We start from the raw sequence: 23,862 nt of genomic DNA on the forward strand, positions 1-23,862 counted from the left end.
CAACAAATATTTGTGGAAGGAATTACTGGATGTATGAAAGAAGGGCCTGTACTTGGCAAATATACGAATATGCAAATGTCATCTACCTAGGAGAATGGTCTTGAAGACTGAAGTCAGATAAAATAGATGTTATAAAAATTGAAAGGGTATTAAAGAAATATCATAGTTAATATTTTAAAGCAAAAACACAAAGGAAGGGGATCCCTGGGTGGCGCAGCTGTTTAGCGCCTGCCTTTGGCCGAGGGCGCGATCCTGGAGACCCAGGATGGAATCCCACGTCGGGCTCCTGGTGCATGGAGCCTGCTTCTCCCTCTGCCTGTGTCTCTGCCTCTCTCTCTCTCTCTCTCTCTCTGTGTGTGACTATCATAAATAAATAAAAAATAAATAAATAAAAACACAAAGGAAGTTATCAATTTGAGATTAATGGCATAATAGCAGATTTTACTGGCAACTTCTCCATCAAGAGGGATTTTCAGATTGAAGTGGGATAGAAAGGAATCAGGGAAGAGTAGTTGAAACCAAAATAAATGAGATGGTTTTAAGAGATATCTTTAAATGCTTCACGTATGAGGCCCTGAAAAATTATATCTCAAAAACTATGAGGGAAATTGTAAGCAATGTTTCTAAGCCATCATTATCTTGGTAGTTAATGGTAGAGACAAGTGTAGTGACAAAAAATGTCTTAATTTTCAAAATGAAGCAGAATTGTAACTTAAAGTACAAAAGGCACATTTACTATTCATCCCTAGTTAAGTTATATAAGTGATTATTTAGAATATTTCTGATAGCTCTTGTAGAAGACAATAATTACTAGGAATTAGCACAGTTTACTTGGAACAATTACACTCAGCATACTGAGATTTTCTTCTCTCTCTCTCTTCAATAGAGTTAGGACTATCAAGCAAGTAATGATATATAAATTAATATTAGATATTTGGGTTTAAATAAGGCTTGTGAAAAATCCTCCCACAGTGTTCTTATTAGCAAGATTAAGAAATGTTCTGGGTGTAAGCACAGTTAGGTGGATTCCTAACTGTGTAAATGACTCCCCAAAGGGAGCTCTCTAAGGGTTGCTGCAGGTTCTGCCTTTGATTCTATTCTACTTCACATTTCACCAATGACTTGGTTGCCAAATTGTTGGAAGCCTTCTCATATGTACAGATGGCATGGAGGTTGGATGGGAAACCATTACCCCAGAAGACATAATCAAGATCCCAAAAGATCTTGACAAGATGTAACCAGATGGCCTACAATAGAAGAGAAGAGGTAGCATTTCACAGAAGCTGCCATAAAAAAGGCTCAGGGATTTTCCTTTATCACTATCTAATCAGTATGACATGGATTTATGACTTTCCAAAATCAAAGGCTATCATAGGTCACTTCATAAGAAGTATAAAGTCTAGAATTTAAAGTGGAATATCTAGGGAATGCATTCTATTACTTTTCCAACTTTGCAATGTCAATGTCTATATATAATAGATCATCAATGAGTGCCTGAATTTGTAAATAATTTTACCTACAGTTTCTGAGCTCATACTCTTTCAGGAAGTTTTCTAAGGGTTAACTATGATCGCAATCCTCATACCAATTTTACAAAATAGCTACACTTATCCCTATTTGACCAGTGAAGAAACTGAAGCAGAGTTGTAGAACTCTCATCCGAAGTAATGTGGTTATAAATGTTGGAAGCAGAAGTCAAAACTAGATAGCTTGTTTCAGCATTCAATCTTTTAACCACTGTACTATACTATTTCCATAAAGGAAATGGAAAGTTTTAGCCCTGCTGTATTTAACAATGTTCAGAATATATCTGACATATTATGTATTGTGCTTCATGTTAAAGGAGGAAAATTTATAAAGGTTTTGGTCCAAAGAGAGGCCAGGATGGTGAGAGATCTCAGAGCCATGGTAAATGTGGGATAGCTCAAGAAACTAAGAGAAGAGTCCCTAAAAACTTTTTTCCACATATTTAAAAGACCATCACGTGGAAAAGGCATTAAACTTATTTCTTGTGACTTCAGAGGGCCAATTCAGATTCAAAGGATTTTAGTGGTGCCTATAAGAATGCATATTTTATCACAATAGAGAAAAGTACTCTCTAATAATATCAACTCGAAAATGGAATAAGTTGCCCCAGGGTTAGTATAGTCTCTATTAGTGAAAATTTTCAAAGAAAGTCTGGACAAAAACTTGTTGAGAAAATTCTGGAGAGGATTTTACAACAGATGTAAAATAGATTATTCAATAGATGGCTACTTCTGAAGTTTCTTCTAATCCCAAACTTCAATATTTCAACCAAAAACTCATGCGCAATTTGTCTGCCAGGCTGCAGAAAGCATGAGGTCTGGTGTTAGGTTGCTGGAGTTCAAATAGCAGCTCCAACATTCACTAGAGAGACAGGATTTGGGCCTCCAATCCCAGATTGATATTTACTGACTACATGAACATGAACAAGTAATTTCACATCTATATGCTTTAGTTTACCTATCTTCAATATGAGGATACCAATAATAATAGTTACTGGGTTTTATATGATAATTGTATTAGTATATTGTAAAAATAAGTTAAACATATAAAGCTCTTAGAACAGCACTTGAAACAGACTAATTATGCAAGTTAGGCATTATTTTTTTATTACCATGTAACCTTGAGATTTTCCCAACTTCTCTTGCCTGCCACAGTTCAGCTTATAAAATGGTGATAATGATAGTCTACCTCATTATATATTGTAAAAATAACAATTTATTACAACTAAAACACTCAGAACAGTACTTGAAGCACAGCAAGAGATAAATAAACATTATCTAGTAGTAGTAGCAAGCTGCAGCAGCACCAGGAATGATAGCAGTAGTATTTTTATTATGTGCACATATTTCTTAAACTCTGTGTTTTAATTCTATAATTATACAAAATAAGGATAAATAATAAACCCTAGTGCTAAGAAAGCCAAATTTTAACATTACAATAATGAACATCTATTTTCTGCATATGCAAATATTTGAGCACAAACAAAATATAGGAAAATGTGAGTATTGAGAAATATATTAGTAAATTTATCAAAAAAAAACTGGAATAAATGGCCAGAAAGTTTTTGAAGCAAACAAATTTGTACTCAGTCAGATAGTAAAAGTTATTCAGGAAGTATAAAAAGAAAGCAAATAAATCATTGAGCTTAAAGGGCAATCACTCAAAATGTGAAGGAATTCTGGAGTGAAATTTATCCAACATTATCTCCATTGTGTAACTTTCTCCCCTAATTCTCTCACTACATTTTCTCATGTGTAGTGTCTTCATAAATGTCAACTGGGAAGCATATAAGCAGACAATGAATTCTATTCATAAAGAGACAAAAGATCTTGACAAATATAATTATACAGGTGAGTATCACTTCTCTACTTGGAAAATTAGGAGAATAAAAGACTGTAATTTGGTGTAACAGTGTACCAAATTTATTGGGTGAAAGGTAAAAATAAAGTCATAGCTAATTCGCTTAACTATTTCTTTTTGGACATGTAAATGTTCCTGTAGATAAGAGATAATCAGTGGATAGAATTCACCTACCTTTTATTTTATTTTATTTTTTTAAAGATTTATTTTTTTTTTTTTTAAAGATTTATTTATTTATTTTAGAGAGAGAGTGTGAGAGTGCGGGAGGGGGGAGAAGGAGAGGAAGAAAGAAACTCAAGCAGACTCCATGCTGACTGTAGCACCCTAATGTGGGGCTCAATCTCACAACCCCGAGATCATGACCTGAGCCCAAACCACAAGTTGGAAGCATAACTGATTGCACCACTCAGACTCCCCTAATTCACCTACTTTTTAGAAAAGCATTCAACGAACCTCTTCAGAGAAGGAAAAAAAATTAAAGAAGAGAAAAAGAAAATGAGAAAATTAAATATTAATGAAATATTAACCTAGCCTAGAAGAAAAGCAATAAAAGCTAAATGAAAAGAAAACACAGTATAAACATAGGAAAATTCCTTTGGTGGTCAAATACAATGAAATAATAGTAATGTTATGAGAACATAGTAATGTTATGAGAACAGATTTTTTTCTCTTTAATAAATGATCTGTGCTCCAAAAAAAAAAAAACAAAAAACCTGCATATTAAAAATTATCTCTAAATGTGTAAATAGCCAGTTAACTCTACTGGCAACAATACTGAAATTCAGAATTATTAAAAATGTTGCAGGATGGCTATAGTAGAATGAAAACATACATACTTGACAAATTGTCAAAAATAACCACTTCATATCTCTGAAAATCAACCAAAGGCAAATAACAAATTGAGTAACATTTATTTATGAGAAACTGGTAGAACTTCAGTTAAGAAGAGTAGGAGTTTGAGACATTCTTGTCCATGGAATATTTTCACACCCCTCCAGCTTGAATATGTCAAAGAAAAATTCATCAGACAGAGTTAAATAGGCAAGGAATACTTTATTCAAGACTATTGCAAAAGAAAAGAAATGCTGAGTTCACCCCTACTGAAGCAAAAGGCAAGAGAGTTTTTAAGCAATGGAGCAAGTTATTTCAAAAGTTCGAGAGGACATTAGAGGAAAGATTGGTCAACACAATTAGACCATTTGCTATATTTAAAAAAAAATGATTAGACCATTTGTGTTTGCTAATGACACTGATGTGAGTTAGGCTTCTAACATCTCAAAGAGATGGAGAGATGGTGCTATCTTTCTTGATGATCGCATTTCAAAGGGAGGATTCTTACATCCATTAGAAAGATTCCTGAGTAGTAAAACAAGAAAGCTGGGAGAAGACTTAATCTCAAAGGGGGAGAGAAACAATTTGTAGTTGCAAGTTTTCTAAAGTAAATGCCATAAGGAAAGAGAGGTGAAAGGCCTATACTCAGCAATAGACCTCTTAATGTTTAGTTAAACTGAAGGGAATGTTAAGGCTGTCTTGGCCAGCCAGAGTAGAAGTTTTACCAGGATTGGTTTGACAGTGAAAACCAGAGGCCCCTCATGGCCACAGTGTGCTGACTTGACTTAGAGTGGATTGTAAAATCTTATGTGTAGATGTATGGTCAGTAAGAGTAATCAACTTGGTTGGAAATGAATGGGAGAGCTCAAGCCTTGTTACCCTGAGGTCACAATCCCAGTTGTGGTGAATGGTAGACTAACTTGAATTTTAATGGAGAGATTTAGAAAATAAGAGAGACTTAGAAGGGCTGGATAAGTCACCATGTATGCCAGACATGTGCCAGGAAGAGCCAAGAAAACCAGAAAACCCAGGGGAAATTAGAACCTGAGTATATATGAAAACTTTATGAATTTAATGTGCTATCCAACCCACACACAGATCCATTGACAGAGGATGAAGATCATAAGGGCTCCAAGTGTTTGATCACAAATCCTATCCAAATCATTGGCTAATCACAAGCTATGTAGTTATAGGTATAATCCTAATAGGTCATGCTAAAGACTAACCAACAGGGATGCCTGGTTGGCTCAGTGGTTGAGTGCCTGCCTTGGTCCAGGATGTGATCCTGGAATCCTGGGATTGAGTCCCACATCCAGCTCCCTGCATGGAGCCTACTTCTCCCTCTGCCTGTGTCTCTTCCTTTCTCTCTGTGTCTCTCATGAATAAATAAATAAAATCTTAAAAAAAAAAAAGACTAACAAAAAGATTTTTTTTCAAAAAAGCAGAGGGGCACCTGAGTAGCCCTGTCAGTTAAATGTCTGCCTTCAGCTCAGGTCATGATCCCGAGGCTCTGGAATTGAGCCCTGCATCAGGCTCCCTGCTTGGCAGGAAGTCTGCTTCTCTCTCTCCCTCTTCCTGCCATTCTCCCTGCTTGTGCTCTTTCTCTTTCTCTCTGTCAAATAAAACAAAAATAAAATGTTAAAACACACACACACACAGCAGAAACATCAGTGGCTACAACCTAAGGGAAAGAGATTCTTTAGATTAAGTTCAAGCAATTTATTGAGATAACAAAAACACCACCACCAAGAAGCCTAAAGTACAGGGGAAGCTTAAAATATAATCTAAAATGTCTGGTTTCTACCAAAAATATGAAATATGCAAAAAACTGTAATGACTGATATATACTCAGGGAAAAAAAATCAATAGAAACTGACTATAATGGGGTCCAGATGCTGGACTTAGCAGACAAAGACATCAAAGCAGCTATAAAATATATATTCAAAGAATAAAATAAAACTATGTTCCATAAATTAGAAAAATATCATGACAATGATGACAATTATTAACAAATAGATAATCTAAATAAAAAATATATAAGCTGTAAAATAATAAAATAGAAATTTGATAGTTGAAAATATGGGATACAAAATGAAAAATTCAGTAGGTATACACTACAATTTGAGTCTACATATAGCCGTGCGGTGGCAGAAGAAAGAATCAGTGATGTGGAAAATAAATCAATGAAAGTTATCCCATTTGATTAAAAGAAACATATGGGAGAAAAAAACAGTCTCAGAAACCTATGGAACACACGTAAGCATACTTATTCGTAATAGGAGTCTCAGAAGGAGGAATAGAATGGACCAGAAAATATGTTTGACTAAATAATGGCTGAAAATTCCTAACTTTGAGGAAAAACATAATTTACAGATCCAAGTTCAGTAAAGTTGTAGTAAGGTTAGACAAAAAGAACTACACCTACACACATCACAGTCAAATGACTCAATGTCAAAGAGAAAGAGAAAATCTTGAAAAGAGCAACAACTCAGCTTATATTGGGTAACAACAAAAAATGGTAACATCTTAACAGAAATAATGAAGGCCAGAAGACAGTGGAATGATATATGTAAAATGCTGATGTAAAAATTGACAACCATGAATTCTCTATCCAACAGAACTTTTTTTGAAACATGACGGCAAAATAAATACTTTTCTAGACAAATACTAGGAGAATTCGCTGGTAGCAGATTTGCCTTAGAAGAAATAAGAGAAATCTCTCAGGCTGAAAAGAAATGATATCAGACAGTAACTCAAATTCACAAGAAGGAATAAAGAGGCTCTTCCAATTGTGGGCAAATATAAGAGAACACATAAATATGCAGCCATATTTTTTCTCTTAATTTCTTTAAAACTTAAAGGCTAGGAAACAATAATTATAAAACTGTATTGTTTAGTTATAACATATAAAGATGTAATATAATGACAATGGCAAAAAAGAGGGGGAAGAAATGGAGCTATCAACTTAGAATAGCATACGTAGATTTAGAATACTTATTGTAATCCCTATAGTAACCATCAATAAAATAATACAAAAATCAATTAAAATTATTTATTAAAAATATTTTTATTTTTTTATTTTTTTAAAGATTTTATTTATTCATGAGAGAGACAGAGAGACAGAGACACAGGCAGAGGGAGAAGCAGGCTCCATGCAGGGAGCCTGACGTGGGACTCCAATCTGGGACTCCAGGATCACACCCTGGGCCAAAGGTAGGCACTAAACCACTGAGCCACCCAGGGATCCCCTAAAAATATTTTTAAAGCAGTAAATGAGGAATAAAAAAGACTAAGGCTTAGAAAAACACAAATAGCAAAATGGCAGATAAAAAGAAATTCAACCCAATCAATTATTACATTGTATATGAATGGAATAAATATACTGTAATAGGTTGAGTGATGTCTGCTTAGACTTCAGAATATAATCTTATTTGGAAATAGCCTTTGCAGATATAAATAAATTAATATGAGGTCATATTAGATTAATTTGAGTCCTAATCCAAAGACTGGTGTCCCTGTAAGAAGTGGAAAATGTGGAAACCCTAACAGAAACACTGGGGAGAATGCCATGTGAAGACAGAGGCATGGATTGGAGTGATGTGCTTATAAGCCAAGGCACACTAAAAATTGCCAGCAACCACCAGAGTCCAGGAAAGAGGCACCAAACAGTTTCTTCTTCAGAACCTCCAGTAGAAACCAACCCTGCTGACACTGATTTGGACTTTCAACCTTGAGGACTGTGAGAAAATAAACTTCTGTTGTTTTAAGACTTTCAGTTTGTGGTATTTCATTATGGCAGCCCCAGGAAACTAATATATGCTCCAATTAAAAGACAAAGTTTGACTAGGGAAAAAGATGCAAATCCAACTATATGTAGTCTATGAGGACACAGTTTATATGCAAAAATACAAAGAGTTTGAAAGTACAAGGGTGGAAAAAATATCCCATGCCAAGAATATTATAAGAGAGGAGTACCTAAGTTCATAAGAAACAAAATAGACTTTCAGACAAGACGTATTACTAGAGAAAAAGAATGACATTTCATGATGAAAAATAGTTATTACATCAGGAAGATGTTTAAAAAGATGAATGTATACACATCTAAAAACAAAGCCTCAAAATACTTGAAGCAAAAACTGACAGTATTGAAAAAGGAAATAGACAATTCAACAATTAGAGTTGGAGATTTCAATGCCCAACTCTCAATAATTGGTAGAACAACTAGACAAAAAATCAGTAAGAACACAGAAGAATTAAATAACCTAATAACCAACATGACACAGTGGACATTTACAGAATGCTCAACCAAACAACAGATAAATACACATTCTTTTCAAGCATATATAGCACATTCTCCAAGGTAGGCCATATGCTAGGCAATAAGATAAGTCTCAATATATTTAAAAGGATTAAAATAATTTAAAGACTGCAACAGTATTAAAATAGAAAACAACAGAAAGAAATATGAGCAATCTCCATATGGAAATTAAATAGGTTACTTCTTTTTTTTTAATTTTTTTTATTTATTTATGATAGTCACAGAGAGAGAGAGAGAGAGAGAGAGAGAGGCAGAGACATAGGCAGAGGGAGAAGCAGGCTCCATGCACCGGGAGCCCGACGTGGGATTCCATCCTGGGTCTCCAGGATCGCGCCCTGGGCCAAAGGCAGGCGCCAAACCGCTGCGCCACCCAGGGATCCCTAAATAGGTTACTTCTAAATAATCCATAGGCGAAAGGATAAATCACAAGAGATACTGGAAAATATTCTGAACTTTATTAAACAAAAAAATAACAAAGTAAAGCATATGGGACACAGATAAATCAATGATTAGAGGGAAATCTATAGCTTTAATGGCATGTCAAAAAGCAGAAAGATCTCAAATCAATAATCTAAGCTTTCATCTTGAGAAAGTAGGAAAAAAAAGAGCAAATTAAATCTGAAGCAAGCAGAAGGGAGGAAAAATTAGACATCAGAGCACAAATCAATGAAACGGAGAACAGAATAACAATGGGAAAAAATCAATGAAGCCAAGTCAGTTATTTTAGAAGATCACAATATTGATAAATCTAAACAAAACAAAATAAAGAAGACACAAATGACAAACTCCGAATATAAAAGGGGGGATAATAAGTGACCCTGTAGAAACTGACACAAGTTTAAAGGAATAATATAAAAACTAATATTAAAAACTTTATATAAAAACTAGATAATTTATTTGAAATGGAAAAATTCCTAGAAATAAAAAAAGAAAAATGTGATCAAAGCTAATTCAGAAGAAATAGAATAACTGAATAGTCTTATAAAGAAATACTTATGTTGAATTAGTAATAAAATATCTTTCCAAAAGAAAAGCCTGGGCCCAGATGGCTTGATAGGTAAATTCTATAAAACATTGAAAGAAAAAATAATACCACACCTTTACAAAGTCTTTTGGAAAATAAAGAAAGAAGGGATGCTTCCTGAGGTATTCACTGAATCCAGCATTATCCTAATATTAAAGCCAGAAAAAGAGATCATTAGAAAATATTACTATAAATTAATATGCTCATGAGTGTAGATGTAAAAATTAACAACAAAATGTTAGCAAACCCATATCAGTAATGCATTGAAACCATTATACGCTATAATCAAATAAGATTTATCCCAGGAATTCAAGGTTGGTTTAGCATCTGAAAACTAGTTAATGTAATATACCATATTCATAGAATGAAAGACAACCACCACATAATAATCTTGATAAAAATAGAAAAACATTGAACAAAATTCAATGACGAAAGAAAAGAAAGAAAGAAAGAAAGAAAGAAAGAAAGAAAGAAGAAAGAAAGAAAAGAAAAGAAAGAAAAGAAAAGAAAAGAAAGAAAAGAAAAGAAAAGAAAAGGAAAGAAAAGAAAGAAAAAAGAAAAGAAAGAAAAGCAAGGAAGGAAGGAAGGAAGGAAGAAGAAGAAGAAGAAGAAGAAGAAGAAGAAGAAGAAGAAGAAGAAGAAGAAAAGAAGAAGAAGAAGAAGAAGAAAGAAGAAAAAAGAAAGAAAGAAAGAAAGAAAGAAAGAAAGAAAGAAAGAAAGAAAGAAAGTCAATAACCTAGAAATAAGAATTTCCTCCAACTGATCAAGGGCATCTACAAAGTATATCTGCAAAACCTATACATAACACCATCCTTAATAGTGAAAGGCAGAATGCTACCCTTTGAGATCTAAATGCCCACTCTTATACTTCTATTTACATTGTACTAGAAATCCTAACCAGTCTAATAAGGTAAGAAAAAGAAATTAAAGTCATACAGATTAAAAAGAATGAAAACTATCTTACTTACAAATGGCATTATCCTATAAGTAGAAAATCCTAAGGAATCTAGAAAACTAATAAACTTGCATGATTGCTGGATATAAGATCATCATACAAAAATCAATTGTATTTCTATGTAGTAGTAATAAAAAACATAAAATGATATTAAGAAAATAATTCTATCAAATAGAATCAAATACTTAAAAATAAGGTTAGGAAAAGCAGCACAAGACCCATATATTGAAAATTACAAAACATTGCTGAGAGAAATTAAAGAATATCTGAATAAATGATGAGATAATTCATCTTCACACATTAAAAGATTTAAAATTAAGATGTCATTTCTTCACAAGTTGATGCTTAGATTTAATACAATCCTTATCAAGATTCCAGCAGGATTATTTTGTAGAATTTGACAAGCTGATCATAAAACTTAAATGGAAATATAGAGGACCTAGAATAGCCAAAAAATTTTTTTAAAGAACAATATTAGAAGGCTTATAATAATATAGTTTCAGACTTACCATTAAATTCCCGTAATCACAATAGTCTGGTACTGGCATAAGGATAGATATATATAGCAATGGAATACAATAGAAAGTCTATAAAGACCCTTACATATGTGGTCAACAAAGATATCAAGGCAATTTAATAGGGAAAGGATAGTCTTTTCAACAAATTACAGAGACCATTGGTCTTAGTTAGAACAAAAACTGTTCTGAGACAATGCCAAAAACAAAACAAAATAAAACAAAACACAAATTTAGATCCTTATATCACACTACACAAGAGTCAAGTCAGAATATTATAAAGGGAAATATTTCTAATTTTGTTGAGGAAAATATTTCTTAGATATGACACCCAAAATATACTACTTAAAAAAAAACTAATACATGGAACTTTATCAATTTTTTTAAAAAAAATATTCTTTTTTTAAAACATACAGAGAGGAAAACCATAAGATGCTCTTAACTATAGGAAAAAAACTGAAGTTGTGGAGGGTGAGGTGGATGGGAAGATGAGGTAATTGAGTGATAGGCATTAAGAAGGGCACTTGATGTAGTGAGCACTGGGTGTTGTATGCAACTGATGAATCACTAAATTCTACCTCTGAAACTAATAATGCAGTAAAGGTGAATTAAACTGAATTTAAATAAAAAATTTAAAAAATAGTCTTTAAATGAAGAGCAAGTTGTATAGTGGGGAAAATACATTTACATTTATGTATCTAATGAAGGACTTGTATTTAGAATATAAAGAACTCTTATAATTCAACACCAAAAATTCAATCCAACCAAAAAAAAAATGGACACAATTTGAATAGACTTCACTGAAGGAACACAAAGGATTAGCTAATTAGCACATGGAAAGATGCTCATCTAGTCATTAGGGAAACAGAAATTAAAACTACGATACGATACCCCAAAAACCCAACAGAATGGTCAAGTTCAAAGTACTCGAAAGAAATGGTGAGGATGTGAAGAAATGAAATGTAGAAAGGTACAGCCACTTTAAAAAACAGTTTGGCAGTTTCTTAAAAAGTTAAATATGTACTTAACATAAACCCGGTCATTCTACTCCTAGGTATAGACCCAAGAGAAATGGAAACAGACCTGTTCAAAGGATTATAGTGCATGTTTATAACATCATTCTTAATAACAAGAAGAAATACACATGTATATCAACTACTGAATGAAAAAATAAAATGTGGTATATGCATGGAAAACTATTCAGCAATTAAAAGGGACCTAACCATCAATACATACAGCAGCGTGAATGAACCCTAGAAACATGCTAAATGAAAAGCGAAATGCTACATATTTCATGATACCATTGACATGAAATTTCTGGAAAAGGAGACTGTACAGAAAGAAAGCATATCCGGGGTTGCTTAGGGTTTGTCATGGGAGAGTGAGAATTGACTCCAAACAGCCACAAGGAATCTAGATTCTCATGATGGCTGCACATACAGTTACTAAATGTCATTGAACCGTAGAATTAGAATAGTGAATTCTAGGGTGTGTAAAGTCAAGCTCTTAAGAAAAATTTGCATTATCTCACAAGTCCATGTAAATTAGTCACAACCACAAGAATGAGCAAAATGAACCTAAAGTGGGCATATGGAAAGAAATTGATTTAAGTTTAAAAAAAATAGATTTGCAGTATTTAGCCAGGATGCAGGAAAGAGAGGTAGACGTCATTGCAGCGTACACATTATTGAAGGTTTTCTCCTAAATCTGTCGGGCCAAAATACGGAATAAAATAAAATAGAAAATAAAATATTGTAAAAATAGGTAACGCTAAATGGGTTATAATGAAGTAGCCTCCTTTGCTATCACAACTGAACATCTTTTATGAGTACATTACATTTATTTTTCATGACTGTCTTTTTTGAGTCCAAAGGGGAAAGCTTTGCCACAGTGGGAGGGTTTAAATCTCTCCTTTGAGGAGACAGACATTTGCAGTGTCAATTCTTGCAGTATAGATGAGACCAGTGACAAAATCAAAAGTGAAGGTGGGTTTTAAGGAGAAAAAAATTCTAGGTTCTTTCTGGGCCTTGACTTTGGAAACTGAGTAGTGATAGAGACATGCAGGAGTGTAGACTAAACACTGATACAATGCAGTTATATTAAAAATAAAATGACCAGTCTGAGACCATGAAGCCTGAAAAATAAATGTTAAAATGATAAGAAATAGTGAAGGGGACCATAAAGGAAAGGAGTGGGGAAAAATTAGAGAGGAAGACAAACCACAAGAGACTGGTGTGGGGATGGGGTAACTGGGTGAGGGGGCACTAAGGAGGGTACATGATGTGATGAGCTTTGGGTGTAATACTATATGTTGGCAAATTGAATTTAAATAAAAATTTTAAAAAGGAAAATAAATAAACAAGCAAATGATAACCATAGTATATTTTATTTGATTCCTTCAAAGGACATAATACAAGTATAAAATGAGAAACAGAAAGATTTTTGAAACATTCAATTAATTTGTAGGTGGCAGAAGAAATTGCTGAATTGAAATCACCTGGGTTAGGAGAATATGATGTGTCCAGATTTTCTCTCACCACTTACCATTTGCTCCCCAATCTCCACCTAACTCACTGCCTGGTACATACTAGATAATCAATCTACAGTTGCTGAATGAATGAATACCTCATGATTTTCAATTTTTTTCTGGGACATTAAAATTTTAATGCCTAACTTATTGAACATTTAACATCTATTGGCAAACACTGATCTATAAAATGAGCTTGGTGTCATTTGTGGATGGACCTAATATAGAGACCATTAAGATAGCTGGGTTTGGCATTTCTCACATTTTTATTAGCAGCCCCATGAAACATATCCCTCCTGAATACTCTATTTCCTACCCTAATTCCCCCCATCTCCCTAGATATTTAGCATCTATGTGTTTATTTCTATAGGTATAGCTAGTCATATTTATATTTTTATGTCCCTGTCGTTGTGCCCGTTGTGCCTATAGTTTATTGTTTTTATGTGCTTGATCATGATTTCTTCATGTTTTTCTTGTATTAAAAGAAAGTATTTGAAAATTTGTTATATAATGTACAGCACTGACCAAATATAAGGTATTAAAGTTACAAATTTAATACCAATATTTTGGACAATGGATCAACTTAAATGGATTCTTTTTAAAATTCTGTCTACTTAATAAAGTATAAGAAAAATTAGTATAAATGAAACAGGAAATGATGATGTAAGGTTAACCTCTGGTTATAGATATTCTTTGTGCTATAATTGGAATATTACGTTTACTCAGTAAGTTAGTGTATTTTGCTCAGCTTTATGTTTCGTTATTTGAGAAACACAGCATAAAGTAAACTGTAGCATTAAAAGCTAGCTTCATTGCAATTTATTTTTATAGCATAGTGCAAAACAACCCAAGCTGAAAGTACATTCAGGCACTGAGACTTAAATCCCTAAAGGTAAGAAAGTGGTTCCATAAACAGATGTGATCATGGATTCTGAGTTTATTTGCTTGTGGCAAAAATAAAAGTACCAACTCAATAAGTTTTAATTTATAGGCATCTACACCAGAAGGCCTTTAGGCACTTTGAACAAAACTGACTAAAAATAAAATTTAGTAAAATAAACCTAATCTGCTCCATTCTCCATTCACACCAGGGAATATAAATTTCCAAATGGGTAGAAGAGAGATTTCTCTATGTCTTTTCTAGGTGCTTTCCTGGAATTGTAGCTATGCCGTGTGCTAGAAGAAAATTTTATGATTGGCTACTTGAGAATATGAAAGAGGAGCTATGGATGATCATTCCACCTCCTGAAGGTTTTCTTATAACCATGGCCTCACCTAACTTGGGGCCATGCAGAAGTGTAGAGCTTTTCTGTCCTCACCCAAAGGAAATACTATTTGCCCTTTTCTCTAGCATGAAGTTCAGATGAAAATGATAGATAGATGATAGATGATATATTAGATAGATAGATAGATAGATAGATAGATAGATAGATAGATAGATATTAGGATAGTAACTAATATGTCTCTGAACATTAGGAAACTATGCTTCTATTTTTGGAAGTATAATAGACTGAAAATCCTTATTTGTGCAGAATATAAATAATAGAACAAATAGACAAGTGTGGGAACCCTGATCTTGCAGGCCTGCTTACCTCACACTTTGTTCTTCCAGGGTCTCACTTGTGAATTCCAATATATCAGCAGCTGTCCCCACAAACATAAGGAGAAGTTGAGAGAGTTGGTCTCGAGTGATCCCGCCTCCAATGGGTAGAAGCCATCTTCCAATTATAAGCATTAACAAGAACGTCTGATGGAGTCCCAAAGTCCAAACCTTCTCACATACTGTAGATAAGTTACTTACAAACACTTTGGCCTATGTAACAGAAAGATCATACAGAGATAAGGATTGTGAGCTACCACCGTGGAGAGATATGCCTTCTTTACCATAGATTTCAATCAAGACTTAACTTTTATGGAAGGTCATTTTCAGAAAATGATTTTTCACTCACTACAGAAAATAAAACTCCTTTCAACTGAACATTGGGGGGAAAAGGCTAACATGGTCCTTAAAATGGGGCAGCCTTATAACAAGAAGTAATTTAAACCTCATGCTTGATAGTAGGATTGTAGCATTTGATATTTATATAGCCAATTTGATGATGTGTTAAAGATCATTTCTCATTTTACTCTTATCTGTAACAAAGTATTACATACAGCAAAACTTTTTAAATACCATATTAAAATCACAAAAAAATCCCTGTATTTTTCTTTCAGGGATTTCAAGTCTGAATTTATTAATCTGAGAGTATTTTAACATGGTACAAATCTCTTGTTTTTTATTGCTTTGAAATACTACTACATCAAATGAGAAAATGTATAATAATGCTTATTCATTACCTAAATGCAAAGAAAGAGAATAACTATAGTTCTTATTTTTATTCTGAATATTTAACATACTATTGAAAAATCCATTAACTAGCAACCAAATTTTATTCTGCCCTTAATCTCGGACTCTTAGAAAAATTTATATCCCTTTTCTTATTCTGAAAGATATCTCTTGCTCATGTAACTTCTAAATAAGCTTTGAGATATATTATTTGCCCTTAGAGGCTATAGTCTTTTAAAGACTACAGGAGTGTAGGTCTCTCATGGCTTGGACAGTTGATTCCAACTGATTTATACAAATAACTATATTTGTGCAAAACCTATTTACCCCTCTTGATTACTTACTGATGTCAGGTGTGAAGGTAGAGGGAGGATAAAAGGCAAGGCAGGATGTTAACCTGATTGAAGCCATGCATGAAGATCAATGATCTTTCATTTACACAGTTTCATATTTCTTCTATGAGACTTCACATACATCCTACTTAATTCTTACAGGAAGCATACTAGCAGGGTAAGTATTAATATTTTCAATTGCCAGATGAAAAACTGAGATACAGAGAGATTAACTGATTTGTTCAAAGTGATATCAGTCAGCTGTGATTGGAGATTGAATTAGAATCCCAGGCTAATTCAATTAAACCTCTTAGATTCAATGATCTGTCTTATTGTTGAAAATGTAGCTCATTGTAGGGGCCTGGGCCTTGAGTATCTCCCATATACCATTTTATAATAGGCCATGGTTAGTTTGACAAATATCAGGCATGTGAAGAACAAAGAAGTGATTCTATTTGGCTGGAAATTTTTCCTATTGTATTAATATAAACACCTAAAAATATATAGGCCAGATCCCAATCTTTTAAGTATATCATTCCTCCACAAATCATATGTATCTCTTTTTGTGCATATATTATCTGACCTAAGTGTTAAAGGCTACTTAATGCTGCAAGTTAAATATATCTATTTATATATAAGATGTATATGACTATTATGCATGGTAAATGTGTTTAATAAATAAAAATACAATTATTTTGCTAATTCCTGAGCCAAACAAATAATTGGCAAATGTCCTTACGAAAGAATGAGCTGAACATTGTAGAGTATGTTATCCTCACCAAATGAAAAGGTGAGTTGCTAGATCCTTTAAAATACGGCAGAAAAAGCTCTCACCGTCTTAATGAGATCCTCTGTTCCCTCGGCTTGTTCACCTGATATCAGAGTTTGATTGACGTTTTCTTTGCTGCTGGTATTTTGTGACATTCCTTCAGAGTGGCTACTGCAATACTAAGAATTTTGTAAAAAGGCAATATGTTAAAAAAAGGCACAATATTTATAATTTAAAATGGCTTCAATTATTTAAGAGACTATGAGTAGGTATGTGGAGTTTACACAGTATGCACAAATATTTCCAAAATTCAGATTGTGTTTTAATAGAAACCACTTTTCAATTAATATGAGAAGAAAGTCAACTATACATGTTTTATTTTCCCACAAATCTGTGAGGATGTAGTTCATTGTGCAGAGCTGTAGAATTTTAAAGTTTTTATTTTAATTCCAGTTAGTACACATACAGTGCTATATTAGCTTTGAGTGTACCATATAGTGATTCAATAAGTCTATACATCACCTAGTCGAGTCACTCCTTAATCCTCATCACTGATTTCACCCATTCCCCTCACCCACCACCACTCTGGTGACCATCAGTTGTTCTCTATAAATAAGACACTTGTTTCTTGGTTTCTCTCTTTTTTCCCTTTGATCATTTGTTTTCTTTCTTAAATTCCACATATAAATGAAATCATATAGTATTTGTCTTTCTCTGAATGACTTATTTCATTTAGCATTATACTCTCTAGCTCCATCCATGTCCTTGAAAATAGCAAGACTTCATTCTTTTTTATGGCTGAATAATATTCCACTGTATACATATATACCACATCTTCTTTATCTATGTATTTGTCAATGGACACTTGGGCTGGGTTGCTGTCATATCTTGGCTATTGCATATAATGCTGCAATAAACACAGGGGTGCATGTATTCCTTTAAATTAGTGTTGTTTTTTCTTTTATTCCTTGAGTAGATACCCAGAAGTGCAGTTGCAGAATCATAAGGTAGTTCTATTTTTAACGTTTTGAAGAACCTCCATACTATTCTTTACACTGGCTGCATCAGTTTGCATTCCCATCAATAGTACACAGGGGTTCCTTTTTCTCCACATCCTCACCAACACTTGTTTCTTGTGTTGTTGACTTTAGCCATTCTGACAGGTGTGAGGTGATCTCTCTCTCTCTCTCTCTCTTTTTTTTTTTAGGTGATATCTCATTGTAGTTTTGATTTGTATTTCCCTGATACTAAGTGATGATGAACATCTTTTCATGGGTCTGTTGGCCATCTGGATGTCCTCTTTAAAGAAATGTCTTTTCATGTCTTCTACCCATTTTTTTTCACATTCACATAACTTTTATTGTGGTACATCATTATAATTGTTCTATTTTATTATTAGTTATTGTTGATCTTTTTCTGTACCTAATTTATAAATTAAACTTTATTATAATATATATGTATAGGAAAAACAGTATATGTTGAGTTTGGTGCCACCTACATTTTTAGGCATCCACAGGGGAATATTAGAACTTATCCCTCATGGAGAAGAAGGGACTACTGTATTCATTTAGCTGAGAATTGAGAAATATGGGTGTGTCATTCACTTTCTTTATGCTATCCAATGCATTATTTATTTACTTACTTACTTATGAGAGCGGGGCTTGATCTTAAGACCATGAGATCATGACCTGAGTCAAAATCAAGAGCAGTCACTTAACCAACTGAGCCACTCAGGTGCCCCTATCCAATGCATTTTAAAGAAGTTACCTAAATGTGCAATCATTAAATTCCTCTTACCCTTCAAAGTTAGTACTTAATGACAGCATCTGGACTACACTCTGAGGCTTTGCCTCCAATGATTAAACAAAGACTGTAAGGAATAAGACATTCAGGTCTGTTGCTAAAATACATATCATTTAGGAATCCTTAAAATGTTAATGAAATTTTCCTGTCATTTTTCTGCCTGTTTTTTAATTGAATTGTTTTTGGGGGTATTGAGTTTTATAAGTTCTTTATATATTTTGGATACTAACACTTTATTGGATATGTCATCTACAAATATCTTCTGATCCAGATTGCCCTTTATTTTGTTGTTTCCTTTACTGTGCAGAATTTTTTATTTTAGTGTAGTCCCAATAGTTTAGTTTTTTTCCCCGATAGTTTATTTTTGTTTTTGTTTTTCCTGCCTCAGGAGAAATATCTAGAAAAAATTTGCAATAGCTGACGTTAAAGAAGTTAGTACCTGTGTTCTCTTCTGGATTTTTATGGTTTAAAGTCTCTTATTTAGGTCTTTCATCCATTTTGAATTTTTTTGGTGTGTATGATGTAAGAAAGTAGTCCAGTTTCCTTCTTATGCATGTTGCTGTCCAGTTTTTCCAACACCATTTGTTGAAAAGACTATGTTTGTTTCCCATTGGATATTCCTTCCTGCTTTGTTGAAGATTTAATTGATGATATAATTATGGGTTTATTTCTGGGTTTTCTATTCTGTTCTATTGATCTATGTATCCAGTTTTGATTACTACAGCTCTGTAACATAATATGAAGTCTGGAATTGTAATGTTTCCAGCTTTGCTTTTCTTTCTCAAGATTGCTTAGGCTATTCAGAGTCTTTGTTTCCATACAAACTTTAGCATTGTTTGTTCTAGTTCTATGAAAAATGCTGTTGGTATTTGAGAGCTATACAATTCATGGAGTGATAGTTGGGGTTCCTTTCTTGAACCCTGAAACAGTTGTGGAACAAATCAACAGTCAATGATAGCATTAAAGCATGTATGATCCTGGTCAAAACATTCATTCTAAGAATTTATTTCTTGTCCAGAAGGCTCTTTACCCAAAATACCATTTGTTTAGTAGGTAATGCAATTAACTTCAATCTTGCCTGTTAAGAACTGAAACAACCCCCCAAATTAACATGTTTCTCTATCAAAATATACATTTTAGTGTCAGTTTGGAGGTTAACTTAGTTTTATGGAAACTTTGACAAAGACCTAAACTAAATGTTTTTCCTTTCTTGTTCCTTTGTTTTGCATGTAAATTTCTACAAATGAACCATGCATGTTTTTTATCCAGATTTTTATCCATGATTTCTACAAATGAACTGTGTATGATTTTTAACTGCCTGGGAACCTGAGGTAAAGAAAAAGTATATAAGAGAGAAAAAGAGTGGCACTTGAAAATGTAAGTGTGGCTAATGATAATTTCATAAACTGTTTCCAAAAAGTTAAAGATTTTTTTAAACATCTGCAGGCCTACATATTTTTGAAACATACACATGCATATACATACACCACTATCATCACCACCACTACCACCACCACATATCCAGGTCACATATTTGGATGTAGAGAGAAACTATTTTTTTTAATATTAACATTGTAAGAAGTATATTTTTCTTGATTATTCTGGATACTGCATCAATCATTCTATAAGCTACTTGGAAAAGTAAAAAGAAATTTCGTCAAGATTTTTTTTTTATTTTTTCTACTCCCCATCAAAACAACTAGTGTTATGGGTGAAATGACAAGAATAATTAGGAAAAATGGCCATGTGCCATATCTCTAAGGCAAAAATCCAGCTGTTAGCACACTTTTTTTTCTGTACAGCAAAGGCTCAGAGAAAAGATAATGAAGATAAAAAAATCAAATCTTTGAACCAAGCAACGAATCCTCATTGCAGAGTAGCTTTGTGAGAATCATATGGGCAATAAGAAACAATTCTGACCATTTTATTCATAGGCATGAAAGCAGACTATATATTAAAATTGGTGACTTTGATATGGTTCTTTTACATCCTTAGCACCAAAAATCCATAGTCATCTTATTTAAAAAAAAGTCAGCTGCTCTGCAGTGGCAAATAGCTTTGTAGTCATACTATGGTATTACAACCTGAGTCCCATACCATTCTTGTAATTCTACTTGTTACAAATTGACGAGAATTTCCTATAAGTGGCAGCTGCATTAGAACTGCAGAGAACTGGTTTGATTCTTACAGCCTAACCTGACTTGTATTGTTCTTATGGTAATATTATTTCCACTTAGCATTGTACAGAGGAGTTCATGTAGATGATCTGGGTACCAACAAGCCACTTTTTCATGGGCTGTGTCTTAAAAATTCCTATTAGCTTCAAAAATCTTCCTTTGGGCCAGACCAGACTGTAATACCATCAAGACCAGAAAGTTTTCATTGTTTTAATTGTGCCACTTCATAAATAGATAAAGAGTTATGGTCATAACTATTGTCATAACCATCTTGTTTCCAGTCATGTAGCCCTAGCCCGATGCAGAAATGAAGTTAAAGAACTGATTACCTAGGAGGAATGTCTTCGTGAAACAAGTCAGGATGTTTTCCTAATGGCAAGACATAGGTTAGAACATTTAGGATGTACAATAAATGGAAAATGTGAAAGGAAATTAAATTACTCTCCTGTCATGAAAAAAAATCAGGTGATTTTGATGGGAACCCCTCTAAAACATAGAACACATAACTTAGAAAGGCAGTGTGGTTTAAAGAGCAGGGGTTAAGCCCTAGGTGCTAAGCCCCAGAACTGTTATGGATTAGCTGTGTGGCCTTGAGAAAATTACTTAACCTTTCTGAGTCTCGGGGTCCTTTTCTATAAAATAGAAATACATAAACCATGCCCAACTTATGAAGTTGCTGAGTTCGTAAAAGAGGAAATGTATTTGAAAGTACTTTGAAAGAAAGGACTGCATAAAGAAAAATAGTTATTGCCACAACCAAAAATGTTTAAGTGAATGGACTAAGAGAATTGCTGTACCTCCCTTTACTCTGCTGTTTCTCATTTCTTTAAATGCAATTTCAATATTGTTTGTCTCTCTTTCTCTTACTTTTTTCTACTTCCATCGCTGCCCACTCTGCCCAATTCAATCTTTGGGCATTCATTTTAATTCTTAGTGTCAAAATGAGTCAAATCCATTACTACTTAAGGTCCAATTTCTTTTGTAGTATGAAAATTAGAGAAATACCGCCTGGGGCTCAAAAATCTTTTTTTATTAAAAAGAGAGCTTTTGGTTGCATGCTATTTGTTGTAATGGGATTTGACCTGTATATCAATTAACTGTGCAACGCATTTATATTATAAAAGCATTTGGGGAAATGAATTGTTATTGTGGATGATAGTCATGTTATAGAATTGGATGTGAAGGAAAGAAATGATTCAAATCACCAGAGCTTATTTCCATACCCCTGAAAGTAGTAAGTAGTAAGGAAATTGAAACAGTCTCCTAACTCCTTATGGTACGGTTTTTAAAAACCATGATAACTTGAACCAGCCAATCTAGTGTTACAAAAATATTTTGCTACAGTCATAGAGATAGCCTGTGACTTTAATATTTTTTAAATAGGGGATTTAAGGCAAATAAATGTTTTCTTCATGCCTATTTTACTGGTATATGCTTGTGGAATTCTTCAAAAATAGTCCACAGAGCTAAATTCCCCTGTGTGCGCCTAAAATTTGGAGCAAGCATTGTCCAGATAAGGCTTGAATATCTGAAACATACATCAGAGTCTTAACTTTACTATAAAATGACCAACTGTAGCAAAGAAATCCATAAGGGCAAATTCTTATCTCGACTAAAGCACTGTATCAGTGAAAAGTACTAAAATAATATTATATCATAACTACAGTTTATCTGTAACATAGTCCCATAACCTGAGCCCAGAAGATGCGAAGTCCAGGCTGGAATCTGCTGGAGTCTGCCCTCCACAGTGTTGTACAGGAGCACTAAAAGCAATGGATTGTGAATCCAGTCTACAACCTGCCACCTAGGGTTGTCCAGGTAAGAAGCAACTCACTTAAAAAAAAAAAAAAAAAAAAAAGTAGATCTCTCTCTCTTTATAGGTTAGGGACTCTTATTAGAAGCCACTGTTTATTTTTTTAGTCAACTTGGTCCTAATACATACATCCCACCTTTCCCAATGGTGGGTCTCATACTCCTCTCCCTTATCCTTCACATCTGGCTCCGAGTAGAATTCTTATTTCACTAAAACAGCTTAGGGAACCCTCAAAAAGGAATCTTATGTAATCTGGAAGCCCTGTATTTTTAAGATAGACTATTTCAAATAGCCCCTCCAGGTTTGATTGCAATTACATAGCAGTCTAGATGATGGGGTTTCTTTTTGTTTTTTGCTACTTTTAAAAATGTCATTTTATAGGATACTACATTATCGATCCCTTCCCATTCTTAATACAATATAGAAACTCACTGAATCTGCAAAGTTTTAAACCAAATTTTTACACACACACATACACACACAAACACACACACACCGGGTAATTTCTATTAGGGGTGGGGTGCTTACGAACAAGATCTCTAACATAAATCATTGATTAATTATGTAATCCTAACTCTTAAACAGATGTAACATTTTTATGGGTTTTGATAGATCGTGAATTCACTTTCTTTTGCTAATGGCCTCTTACTTATTCAATTCTTGATAACTCCAATTCCTTTGAGAAATGCATTTCTGAAATAAATTGGATTATAGTATGAAAGGAGTTTCCTGATAAATCTTCCAGTTTCCTACTTTCCAAAGGGACATACCTGAGTCTCATGATGCATTTCAAGAAGCCATAATGATGGAACGATGCTAACCAGATATAAAAATATGGCTGGTGAAAACCTGTAAAAGAGAGGGAAAAAGTTCAGGTTTTTTTTTTTTTTAAGATTTTATTTATGTATTCATTAGAGACACAGAGAGAGGCAGAGACACAGGCAGAGGGAGAAGCAGGATCCATGCAGGGAGCCTGACGTGGGACTTGATCCCAGGACTCCAGGATCACGCCCTGAGCCAAAGGCAGATGCTCAACCGCTGAGCCACGCAGGCGTCCCAAAAGTTCAGTTTTTACAAAAACTTCT

The 23,862-nt window shown here is 33.7% G+C and overlaps 1 protein-coding gene across 1 annotated transcript in view; it reads right to left on the reverse strand.

Annotated features, from left to right (window-relative positions):
• TMEM26 (transmembrane protein 26) overlaps positions 1–23,862 on the reverse strand; it is a 47,947-nt gene that overhangs the window by 7,778 nt on the left and 16,307 nt on the right. Inside the window, exons 2-4 of the mRNA XM_077894644.1 lie at positions 23,548–23,626; positions 17,050–17,163; positions 15,150–15,370 (exon numbers count right to left, since the gene is read on the reverse strand). Coding sequence (XP_077750770.1) covers positions 15,150–15,370; positions 17,050–17,163; positions 23,548–23,626 — 414 coding nt within the window. The remainder of the gene's footprint in view (positions 1–15,149; positions 15,371–17,049; positions 17,164–23,547; positions 23,627–23,862) is intronic.

Source organism: Canis aureus, chromosome 4 (assembly GCF_053574225.1).
Source record: "Canis aureus isolate CA01 chromosome 4, VMU_Caureus_v.1.0, whole genome shotgun sequence".
Classification (NCBI taxonomy): domain Eukaryota; kingdom Metazoa; phylum Chordata; class Mammalia; order Carnivora; family Canidae; genus Canis; species Canis aureus.